Source organism: Toxorhynchites rutilus, chromosome 2 (genome assembly GCF_029784135.1).
Source record: "Toxorhynchites rutilus septentrionalis strain SRP chromosome 2, ASM2978413v1, whole genome shotgun sequence".
Classification (NCBI taxonomy): domain Eukaryota; kingdom Metazoa; phylum Arthropoda; class Insecta; order Diptera; family Culicidae; genus Toxorhynchites; species Toxorhynchites rutilus.
In genome coordinates this window covers 67,596,094-67,609,148 of record NC_073745.1, presented here as the reverse complement: position 1 = coordinate 67,609,148, position 13,055 = coordinate 67,596,094, and the positions used below count along the sequence as shown (strand labels likewise).

The window sequence follows — 13,055 nt, the reverse complement described above, 5'->3', positions numbered from 1 at the left end:
GTGGAAGATAGGTCAGAACCTCACCTATCAGATTCTATAGCAAACTTAAATTGGATCGTTTATGCAATTGAGTTATTAACTAAAGAAAAAGTTGATGAAGAGAAATCGATCAAGTCACTTACACCCCTTGCATTCTAAGCCCCTCATATATAGTGATAGATGCGTAAAAGTATTTTCAATCAATTTACGCAAACATCAATGCGATCTGTCAGGAAATGTTCGAGTTATAATTATTCGAAATCTTCCATGATTTTCTGTATGTTCAGTGCTAAGATTTTAATTTAACCCCCCTTCAAACTCCTTCGTCAATAGTCGCTCGTACTGATCAAAAGTTTGGCCATCCCTACCATCCTAATCCGAACAAACTTTGAAACCACTCTAACAACTCACCGACAGACGCTAAGTAAACCAAACATGAACGCACAACTCAAAAATACGAATCAACATTCTGTCATTCCAGCTTTCACCGAACAAACATCTGAGGATGTGTGTTCTCGAAACATTCCAGAGCCCCTTTTAGCATGTTAATAAGATTCGAGGGGCTTTAAACTTTTTCTCAGCGATTCTCGTGATGAAGTGTTGAGTGGCGTCTTTTGTCAATCATACCAATTTTGAAGAACTCCCGTTACGACATGCGCTGGTTAACGCATATTTTTGAACTTTCCATAGGTAAATGCATTCAAGTGATCTTTTGCATCGAAATCCGATTGAGAAGGCAAAGTTCCTCTACGGCACATAGTGCCATAGGAGACCAACGAATAAACTTTTTCCTCTGGTTGGTCTTTGCTGAAGGTTATACAGCTTGTGTGGAGAATAACAGTTGAAATAAACACATTTAACCTCGGAGCAAAAAAGCAAACCAAACTTTGTTGTTACTGTTGTTGTTTCTGGAGGGCATGATTTGCTCCGGTTAACATACCGCACCCCGACTGGGATGGGGGTTAAACTTTTCCACATGTTTAACAAGAGCGTTCCATGACTTCCATGGCCGTGGTGGTGGAGTTGTGACTGTTACAGAGCGCGTTCGAATTAAGTAATTTGACACGCCCTGGCACAGATGATGATTGCTTCCGGATTACGGGTGATGATTTCGATGTAGTTCCTTCAGATCCTTCTAGTATGTAGTAGTGTGGTATCGCCGTTTGAGCTGAATGAAATGAATGGGTTCCACACCGAGGGCGGAAGCTACTGAGAATTGTAATTTTCTTTGAACATTTTGTAGTGCAGCAGTAGAGAAAAGGCATAAGATGGAGCTCCGTGGCTGCAGTGGAAGATGTAGATGAAACCTAACAATGTTATTCGCTGGTACCGTTCTGAATCATATTTCGGACACTTTGTTCTAATATCTTGAAATGCTTCATGCACTGATGATATAACTATACATTTAATATCACAATTGCTTCTATAGAGTGATCCCTTGGTTTCACTACCACTTCATTTGAGAATAACATTTGAATTATCACATAGTAGGAAAAAATTCAACAGCACCACTCATTATCGTTTGTTTTTGACGTATGTTTTGCGTGAGCACGTAGAATTTACCCGTTCATAAATATTTAAATTTCTCCCGTGTTTTATCAGTTCTCATCATCGTTAACAGTTTACTGTGATTACTTGGTAAGTGTTTCACAGTTGACTATAAAATATAATTAGGTGTAATGTAATTTTCGTCCATTAAATTACAAAATAAAGTGTCCGAAATTTTAATTCAATCTGTCCGAAATTTGATTTAGTGTCCGAAGTTTGATTCTTATTTGCTTCATTTGAAAAGCATTTTGTTCGATGATTTATTATGTTTTCAATCAAATAGGTACCAAAGTAGAAAGCTTGAAAGCATATTGAACTAATTTATTAAAAATATACACCAAATAATACCTGTGCATAAAGTTTAGATATGTTTTCTGCATCATATGCCTTAAGTGTCCGAAATATGATTCGGAACGGTACATTGTGTAATATCCGGATTCTGTTTCAATCACTCTCTTGAACATTATGGTTGTAATGGCAAGAATATAATGGATCCCGAATAGTTGTTTATTTCTTTACTCATTTATTCATTTTCGTCAAACGAATGTAGAATGCATTCTTATATATTAATGTTACAATGTTTCCGTAGGTTAAATATAATTCCTACTGTATAATGTCAATTATTTCGCAGTGCTGATTGTATATACGCATCTTGCGATTGATAGACGTTGTTTGTATAGTTTGTTCTGGATGTTTTGGTTAGAATAAAATTGCGTGTTCTTAGTTGACACCCAGGTACATAGAAATTTATTTTTTCTAGTAATTCAGCTGACTGTACTCGTTGCGACATTAGGTCATCAACAAAAAAAAGTATTGTAAATTTTCGGCGTTCTTTTAGTGCTTGTTGGTTACAGTTACAGTTACAGTATACTTTTTTTTACACCAAATATGGAGTACATGTATTTCGTTTTGAAATGCTTCGATGTTGTTTTCATTTACCATGATGAGAGCCTTGAGTTACTCCGGAAGTGACTTTTACAGGATTTGAGGGAGAATTTTGAAAATGAACAATTCGTTCACGATTAGTTAGATAAGAATTGGGCCAGTTTAAGAGTCCTTGTTCCATCCCACATTTCTGCAATTTGAAGAGTACTAATGGAATGGCGATGCGGTCAAATGGCTTATTGAAGTCAGTGTAACAAGTTTCTACGTGTTTGACATTTTCTATTGCATTCAGAATAAAAGTCACAAGTCCCAAAAGAGAAGTTGCAATTCAACGGTCTTTGAAGAATGTTTCATACAACGAATTTCATGCCAACTCGACTGGTCATTGGCAGTAACATCTTAGATTACTGTGAAACGTTGAGAGTGTAAATGCATTGGTCATTTAAGCAACTCTGCATTCTTGAACTCTTCTAAAAAAATTCACTGAAAAAAAGAATATTTTAAAAATCTAAATTAATTTTTTTTTCTTAAAAATGTATTTTTTTAAATTCTAAAAAAAGATGTAAATGGCCCTTACAATTTCCAACAAGTCACCCATGCATCGGAAGATAATAAATTTTACGGGGAACATTTTTTTCTAACAACAACTTTTTCATGTTTTCTTTGAAAAAAATACAACTGATCCTAATTTTGTTTAAAGTCAAGATAGTGATATAACGTATTCGACAAAGTTTTAGATCTAATTGAAATATGATTATTTGTCGAAGACATCAACTTTCTATCTTTTATAGTTTCTGGTATACATGGCTTTCTCGTATGGAGACTCCTAAAAAGGAATGTTTAACTTGTAACATTTGTGTGTGTAAATTCTCGGATTTGACATATTCTTGACATGTTTCTAAATAGAAAAAAGAAAATTTATACATAAAAATGTTACGAGATAAACATTAATAGTCAAATAGATTGCAAATTTCGTTCGATAAATTTCCTACATCTACACCGAGATGTATCTGCGATGGGAAGTTATTGGTTTTGAGCTGAGAATTTACGTAATTAAAGGATTTCTTCGGGCATGATTCGACTTCAATTTACATATTACTATTATACTCTTCGTGTGCGCTTTTGATGACAAAATATAGTGGAACATATTCTGATAAAGACTGTTTCAGTTATAATTTGGTCGCATAAAGTAGGACATTTCTCAGCATAGAAATTACATACAAAAAAGGAAGTCATTTGGTTGGTTTTGATAGAAAAGGGAAAAATACATGAAAATCATTCGTCAGATGTTCGGATGATTTTTCGAACTTTTTTATGATACAACCCATATAAAGGATGTGTCACATCAAATTGCATCACGGAAAAAACGCTGTAGAAATTCGCCCAGTAGACCGATCATTTTGAAAATTTTAAACAGTAAAATAAAAACTATTAAACATCTTTTGGCATTTTCTTTTCATTCATACTTCGAGCCCAAACCCGTATGCTCGCACCTTCCTCTTTACCCCGTCCATAAGGTTCTGTACAACGTCAGGTTGTAGTTTTTTTTGAACAGAAATCCATTTTCTCTTCAAGTCCGCCTCCGATTTGACAACTTTTGGGTTCTTCCGGAGGGCCTGCTTCATAATCGCCCAATATTTCTCAATTGGGCGAAGCTCCGGCGCGTTGGGCGGGTTCATTTCCCTTGGCACGAAGGTGACCCCGTTGGCTTCGTACCACTCCAACACGTCCTTTAAATAGTGGCACGAAGCGAGATTCGGCCAGAAGATGGTTGGGTCCTCGTGCTGCTTCAATAGTGGTAGTAAGCGCTTCTGTAGGCACTCCTTAAGGTAAACCTGCCCGTTTACCGTGCCGGTCATCACGAAGGGGGCGCTCCGCTTTCCGCAAGAGCAGATCGCTTGCCACACCATGTACTTTTTGGCAAACTTGGATAGTTTCTGCTTGCGAATCTCCTCCGGAACGCTGAATTTGTCCTTTGCGGAGAAGAACAACAGGCCCGGCAGCTGACTAAAGTCCGCTTTGACGTAGGTTTCGTCGTCCATTACCAGGCAATGCGGCTTCGTCAGCATTTCGGTGTACAGCTTCCGGGCTCGCGTCTTCCCCACCATGTTTTGCCTTTCGCGCCGGGAGGGAACATTCTGAACCTTGTATGTACGCAGGCCCTCCCGCTGCTTGGTCCGCTGGACGAATGAACTTGACAAATTCAGTTTATTGGCGACATCCCGGACCGAACTTCTCGGATCACGTCTAAACTGCTTAACTACGCGCTTGTGATCTTTTTCACTGACGGAGCATTCAATTTTGCCGTTCTTCACCTTCCGGTTGATGGTTAGGTTCTCGAAGTATCGTTTTAGTACTCTGCTGGCCGTGGATTGGACGATTCCCAGCATCTTACCGATGTCCCGATGTGACAAATCCGGATTCTCGAAATGAGTGCGCAGGATTAATTCACGACGCTCTTTTTCGTTCGACGACATTTTTCCAAATTTACGAAAAATTGTCAGTGAAGCATGGCCAACGTGATCTATACACTCTTATCTAATTATAAGCGAAAGCTGAAGATATAATTCCAAAAAAAAATAATTTCTACAGCGTTTTTTCCGTGATGCAATTTGATGTGACACACCCTTTATTCTGAAACGTACTGTTGGTAATCGTATTTGTTATTTTTTCCACAATTTTTCCATTTGAGGTGCTCCAGGGAATGTTGCGGGTAGGTTCAAATTTGTTTACGCAGATAAATTTGCCCCCTAAGTTGATGATATGGCAAGGGATCTGTAGTTGTGGGTAGAAGACGAAGGTTTTCATCACTGGGGTAATAATAAATGGAATGGTTTACACGGAGGAATGTCTCCAGAACAGGATTTTGCCATAGGATTATCCATTCTTCTATAGATTTAACCCTCTACCGCCCAAGTTTTTAATTTATCTAAAAAAACCTACTCCACTTTTATCTCGAATTTCCGTCTTTCAACATAAAATAATCCTAGCAGAAGGCTGCCACCATAAAAACAATGTGTATGTGTGATAGATGAAAATATTCTAAAGACGTTCTAGTGGGGGTGAACATTGGAAATAATGTCTGAATAATTTGAAAAGAGAATCCGCGAAGCCCGTCTAAAGGCGGGCTTGGGCTGTAGAGGGTTAAGAGATTCAAGTGATTAATCGCTCCAAAAGCTATCAGGTCGAAATTTGAGGCGATGTGAAGAATGTAATAACAAAAAGGTCGAAAAGTGAAAAGATTAAATCTAATTTGCTCAATTTGCAAAAGAAGACTTCACGCGCTATGTGCCGCAAACCACAATTGTGAATAAAATTGTTTGATTATAATTTTTGTAATTATCAAAAAAAATATATTTACATAAATAAGTGAATATTTATAAAATTTTTAAATACCACTTCTTATGTTCTTTTTTTTTACTTTCACACATCTTTTGTGACCTAATTAGTCATCTACTTTTATTAGTATTTTTATTTAATATACCATAATATAAATGTATGGGATATTCGAAGTTCTCATTTCAACGCAATTTTAACATATTACATATTATATCATATTATAACGTATTATAAACATCTATATTGTAATACATGAATGGAAAGTATCCAAATCTATTGCGACACTCATAAATTGATCATGAGTTTATTGAGAAATAAGTAATCAAAATGAACAATTTTCATGAAGTTATTACTGTTCAGTTTTTCAATTTGTACTCCCAATATATTCCCGGAAAAAGTAATCCAAAACGTATCGATGATTCTTTTAGATATCCTCAATATATTTTTTTATTCTATTATTTTGTTTGACGTAGACTTTTGCATTTTTACATCTTATATCGAACATGAGAAAGCAGGATAATACGCTAAAAATGAATGTCAAAAAAAGATTCATTTCATGAAGTAGCAAAATTATTGACATCAGGCCATTATAGCCAAGCCATATTGGAACGTTATTTTTTAAAATCTGAATATTTTGTATGAAATCCAAAAAATCTGTAATTTGTAATTACATATTCTTGGTTTTAAAAAGTCTGAAAAATCTGTATAAATACAGAACATTGTGCAGATATGGTAACCCTGGTCGTCAAGTGGTATAGGGAGAACTAAATTGTGTTATTGAAAAAAATATCAATCCATAAAATTGTCCAGATTTTCGTTCCATCTAGAGATACTGGGCAATTATCAAAGACAAACTGAAGAAATGTGGTAGAACCATCAGAAAACCAGTTCAAATGGTGCTGGAACAAGATAGCAAACACGGTTACCAGCAGTACTGTGCACAAAATGATGGATGGTATCACACGGATAGTTCGAAAATTCATCCGAACAGCTGACGATTTTTTTTCATGTTTTTTTCCCTTAAAGTTCATCAAAAACCCTACAACACGACATCCTTCCCTTTTTTGTACATTATTTCTATGCTAAGTAGGGATACCATCTGGTCGGAGTTGAAAATCAGGATACCTATCACAGCTACGAATATGATTCTTTTGAGATATAAATGAATACAAATACGTTGTATGTGATTTGCACTTCAAGAGATCAAAATACTGAAATCTATTTATTTAACATATTTCTCGGGCGATTCATGCATTCTAAATACTCCGGAGGTGATAGCTTCTATTCTGTGAGAGCACAGATTGCGTTCCAATGTTCCAGGTTTAAACTTAATTCTTCCAGTTTGTTTTCTCGATCCAGTCGGATAGTTCTATCCTACAATCTTCCAACTTTCAGAAATATCATCCAGTTTTTTTCAGTGTTTTTTATATGTGCTTCAGTTTTACCCATTCTATGTATAAAAAATTTACAATGTATAAATATTATCCTTCCCAGGGTTGCTACAATAAAAACTGTGTTATTGATCTAAAAAAACTTTTAAATCTCGGTTTCCTTTCCTGTATTTATATCTGTATTAAAACATATAAATTATTTATAAGATCAATTTTGAAAAATAATCTTAGCTTTAGCATCATTCAATATATATTATAACATATGGCCATATGCTTAAGACCCGGATAGGATAGGTCTCATTCTAAATAAATAATTCGGGTATGTTTTTATTTAAATTTTTATTTTCTATTCGAGCTTTCGTCGTTCAAATGTTTGACAATTCCGCAGACAGTCTAAAAAATTATTTTTCTGCACTCGAATAGTTTAGTAGCTGTTTCTACAACTTCAACATCGATGTAAATATATTTGGCTTCTTTAGATGATGTTCAAAATCTCCAAAGTCCAATTCTGCTTCCTTAGATTTGTTTATTATTCTCGGCATGTATTGCTCAAGAATGAAAGATTGTTCTGGTTTCCGCGTTAATTTGAGTGCATTTGAGCGCTTCAGTTTGTTTCATTCAACTTAATAACCAAAATCAAAACGTTGAGCCAAAAACAGGTTTGGTCATCGAGTCGTTTAAATGAATATTTCACTATTTGGTTTCGGTCATAGTTGAACATCTCCAGATTACGTTTAAGGACAGATTCCAGCAAGAACCATCTTGTTGCAGACGATCTCAGTATTTTCAATGGCTTGAGCTTCAACACATGTTCTTTATAAAGTGCTTTAGTTAGAGCAAGGTGAACTGTGTTATTTATTTATTGTTACGCAAACCAATACTGCAGGCTTGAGCTTGTGCTTGAGCTTGGGTAGACTGTACACTTCGTAGTTGTTCTCCGTGATTGGCCTGAACCAGCGAAATTGCACAATGAACACACTGAATGACACTTGGAAGTAGCAAATCATTCTCATTGTGCAAGTTTCGGTGATTCGAGCTTTAAATAGTTAATAACGACGCCGGCCACGTCCTTACAGTCACCAGTGGAAGGGAAGGAATGTTAGTGTGATATTCGCCGCCCGAAGGCCAGAAGGGTCGCCTCTATAGCGCGGTTCCCTAGCGTTCATCAAGGAAGGGATAGTTGTTAGTGGGAAGCGGTAAGAATCAGAATTCACTGAGGTAAGTGATGTGATTATGTAAACGCGAACTATCAACCACTGGACAAAACAAAAACCTAAAAATCTCGTATCACGGCAGAAGTTATGTTTACAGGGTTTCCTGAGAAGGAAACAGAAGGCATTTTCTACAGGTTCTAGAAAAAATGTTCGAGTGGTGGTAAACGACATTTCCATCTGCTCGAATGATATGATCAATCAATGGTTTATTTCGCCATTATATGAACTGCATATAAAAATTGCATGAATCTTCGAAAGAAACTCTATTGGAGCATTGGAATGGGTTAAAGAAATCATTTTTGGATTCATCAAACCTGATATTCGTAAAAAAAACGGTTTTACAGGATCCAGTTTTTTCAAAAGCAATCTCACAGTTTTCTGAAAAATATAATTAGCAACCCTGAACACAGCAGATTTTTGGGCAGTTTCCGAGTCATCATGGGCAATAGTGCTGGAGACAATCCATGGATTCGAAGAATTTCTGATGTATGAAATGCAAGAGTTCCTTCTGCAGCCAAAATCTTCTGAGCGATTTGATTTTTACACCACATAATTCATTATTGAATTGGAAGTGGATTTCAATTGAATATTCTTGGAATATTTCGTTGTTTGGATATGATTTTCCAAATCAGATTTACCTGCAATGGTTCATTGTGGATTTCAAACTTCTGTTTCAACAAAATGACAAAATGTACCTATCGCTAATAACCGCCGACACTTATATATGTATCACTTGGCCTCATAATCATTACGTCTTTGTTTGAGATAAAGGTACTTCAAGCGCAATTCGTCAGTTAAATATCACTTCCATTTAGACATTTAGAAATAAACTTGGAATATCTAGACAAAACACAAAAACGTTGAAACGAAAAGAAAGATGCAGCTGTCACTCTTCACACGCATGCAAAGTTTCAGTAACCAATAGAAAAAAATTATTCAAAAACAAAATATAAAAAAATAAATGAATTATGATTCGTCAACCAATTAAATTTCTTATAAAAATCAGGACAAATGCTGGAATACAGCAATTCCAAATGAAATCGTCCTAAAAATGCAGATTTTAAAAACTTGTATTTTTGATTCCAATGAAAGTGTGTATTCCGTTTGGGTTGGAGGAGTTTTTCACAGCAATTGGGAATTTTATGACTCAAACGTAACTTTTGAAAAGGACGTATCGATTGGAGTAAGAGAAATCATTCATAATTTATATTTCAAAAACTATGAGTCGTACCGAAATAGTGTCTTAGAAAGAGTTATAGAGTATTGATGGTTGAATATGAAAAAAAAGGAACACTGAGAAAACGAATTAGTACTCTTTTTTTTTATTTACAAAACAAAAATTCAATTTGCAATATCCAGAATAAATATTTTTTATTTGTTTTTTTAATTTTTTCATACAAAATAGAAGTCATGTAGAAAATTCAAAATATAAGCCCAAGATGGTAAAACTATTTTTGACGAACTTTGTGGAACATCGAATTTTTAGGAATTTTCGAAACTTCGAATTTTTGTGTGTTAGCAGTCATTTTTAATCACAAATTATGAATCCTGATGTTATTTAAAACAAAAAAAGGTTATTATCAATCTCCTTCTAAATGCAACCATTCTCGAGATATTTAAAAAAATATTTCTAATTTATTGTTTTTTCATAGTAAATAATCCCTTTTAATAAGTTTGCCGTGTGTTCATGAAATTTTCTGAATTTGCTTATAATTTCCAACAACTTTTCCGAATACATCATCATGGTTCATTTTTTGACTCAAGCGTAACTTTTGAAAAGGGCGTATCGATTAGAGTAAGAGAAATCTTTGATAGTTTATATCTCAAAAAATATGAGTCGTACCGAAATAGTGTGTTAGAAAGAGTTATAGAGTATTGTTGGCTTAATTTGAAAAAAAATATACACTGAGGAGAAAAATTAGTACTCTTTTTTTTATTTACAAAATAAAATTTTAATTTGCAATATCAAAAAAATATGTATTTTTTTATATTTTTTCCAATTTTTTCGTATAAAATAGAAGTCATGTAGAAAATTTAAAAAATGGGCCCATGAATGTAAAACTATTTTTGACGAAATTTGTGGAACATCGAATTTTAAGAATTTTCGAAACTTCGAATTTTTGTATGTTACCAATCAGTTTTAGCCACAAATTATGAATCCTGATGTGATTTAAAACAAAATAGGTTATTATCAATCTCCTTCTAAATGTAGCCATTCTCGAGATATTTAAAAAAAATATTTGTAATTTATTGTCTTTTTAATAGTAAATAGGCCCTTTAAATATGTTTGTCGTATTATACCATCATGTTCATGAGATTTTATGAATTTGCTCATAATTTCCAACAACTTTTCCAAATAGATCGTTATGATAAAGACATATGTTTAGGAGTTACTTTACGAAACATTCGAAGACATGTGGGTTAATACAAAACGTAGCGAAACTAAAAAATCTTCTCTATCTTAATACAAACATCAATCAATCAAAAACATTGTTGGAAATTATAAGCAAATTCATAAAATTTCATGAACATGACGGTATAACACGACAAACATATTAAAAGAGATTATTTACTATAAAAAAGATTATAAATTAGAAATATTTTTTAAATATCTCGAGAATGGTTGCATTTAGAAGGAGATATTTTATATGAAAAAATTGAAAAAAATATGAAAAAATACATATTTTTTGATATCGCAAATTAAAATTTTATTTTGTAAATAAAAAAAAGAGTACTAATTTTTCTTCTTAGTGTAATTTTTTTTCCAAATTAAGCCAACAATACTCTATAACTCTTTCTAACAAACTATTTCGGAACGACTCATATTTTTTGAGATATAAATTATCAAAGATTTCGGAATACACACTTTCATTCGAATCAAAGATACTCAATATATATCAGTTTGTCATTTGTCGATTTCATTTGGAATTGCTCAATATGAAAAAATATTCAGGACGCCCCAAAAGCATCGTTGGAAAAAGGAACAACAAATCAACAATTTAAATACAAACATTCAATCGAAAGTAATTTTTTCAAGTGAACAACGTTCACTCCCAAGTTTTTATCCTATGGTACAAGGTGGGTAATGAATTGATTACTGTTTCCACCATCAATCGTGGTTGCACGCTTTTTGCTTAAATTTACACGATCACGCTAGATAGCACCAAAAACAAAAATTCCATCCGAACTGCGATAAATTTGGTTTAATTGCCTGCGCTTATCCGAAAATTTATTGGCGGCGACCCCTGCTCATCTGATCCATCTTATCAGAGTCAAAAGATAATGTTTTGGTAAAATGGTTTCATAAATCTTGGGCTCTCTTCCTTCTCCACCGCATCCCAAATGCCCCCCGACGAAAGCCGCCCATTTTAATAAACGAAAACAGCTGTACATCAATGACGAACCCGACGAACCCTGGGTATCTCGTGGCCAGTACCTGTACCAGCCCCCAAACAAGAGCAGTATAACAAACCAGAAGCGGGAAAAACTTTCCAAATTTATTTCTCAATTAAACAAGTATCGCGCCCCCTCGTGATAAACTTTTTTGACCCTAGTAAAGACGGGGACGCCAGTACATGACACAACACCAAAGTGGTTTTGTGTGATGTGTCGAAATGGGATACCGGCTGGCTGGCTGGTTCTGGTGAGTTTTCCTTGAACTTAACCAGTGGTCAAGCACGCCTGGGCCAACTCCAGCGATTATCCGATAGTCCCTGGGGCACCATCTGCGGTTTTCGTTGGCTAATTTTCTCACTATTTCACATACATACCGATACACACACAGATTCCCAGAGAAGCGTCCGTTAGCCGCTTAACGATTCGGACGTGATTCAGGAGGAGAAATTTTACGAACATGGTTTCTCCATTTCTCTCGAACTGGTGTTGAAAATCCGTGCTTGGTAGTACAACAGTTAGTGATGGAATTTGGTCACATGAAAATTCCGAACCGCTGTCAGTATCTCGACGGATGACTGAATGTAGATTTTTCGCGTTTTGGGTTTAGGAAAAAGAACACACATTTTTCACACAACTACGAAAATGGGGGAGGGGTTTTATGTTAGGGAAAGGTTCAGCGAGAAATCTTGGCGGTTAATGCGCATAGAAAATCGAAATAATTTTATTGAAGAAACAAATATAAGAAATCATATTTTGTGTAACATTTCAACGTATTATCTGCAGTTATCGTGTGATTCAACTGAGGTTCTCAGCGACAAACGCAAACTCCCTTTCCGGTGCAGTAACCTCCTCTCATGCCTCTCAAATAGCAATGAAGGGCACAGAATGTATGATTCCAACCAATTCCACTTAAGAAGTCACAAGTGAAACGTTTTTGCGGCAGGTTTTCTAGCGGAATGTCATCGACTGAATTCTCATCAACATTGGCTAGAGGAAAAAAAAGACATAATTATTACCTCACATTCCGACGCTATCGGAACATTATTATACCACTTACCCAAGCTCTCCAAATCCTCTCCGACTGCCCCTGGAGCGATGGCATACTGAGGCAGCGCCTCTCCGGTGGAACAAATTCCCACGAAGAGGATTACGGCAAGGTAGAGCACTGTTGTTGGCTTCATTTCGGTTCTCCGATCTCGGTTCTCGACGGGGACAAGCTACTCTCCTGAATGCTAAACGAACTTTGATTGATAATGGTCGTTGTCCAAGTGGAGCTTAAATATCAACACCAGCCGGATCTGCT

General features: G+C 35.4%; 2 protein-coding genes across 4 annotated transcripts in view; one reads left to right on the top strand and one right to left on the bottom strand.

Moving 5' to 3' along the window:
- Positions 1 to 13,055, top strand: part of LOC129764572 (GTP-binding protein Di-Ras2) — a 343,955-nt gene that overhangs the window by 126,106 nt on the left and 204,794 nt on the right. The gene's annotated exons all lie outside the window — the stretch shown is intronic.
- Positions 12,526 to 12,976, bottom strand: LOC129764574 (sapecin-like). Its single transcript, XM_055763780.1, has 2 exons — positions 12,810 to 12,976; positions 12,526 to 12,739 (listed from the first exon to the last, which is right to left on the bottom strand). The coding sequence occupies exons 1-2, from the start codon at positions 12,931 to 12,933 to the stop codon at positions 12,561 to 12,563; spliced, it is 303 nt and encodes a 100-aa protein (XP_055619755.1). The 5' UTR covers positions 12,934 to 12,976; the 3' UTR covers positions 12,526 to 12,560.

Excerpts from the sequence above, each read along its gene's own strand:
- LOC129764574 (XM_055763780.1), bottom strand. The coding sequence starts at position 12,933 with ATGAAGCCAACAACAGTGCTCTACCTTGCCGTAATCCTCTTCGTGGGA. Across the intron at positions 12,740-12,809 it reads AGAGGATTTGGAGAGCTTGG|CCAATGTTGATGAGAATTCA; the intron begins GTAAGTGGTATA and ends TTTTTCCTCTAG.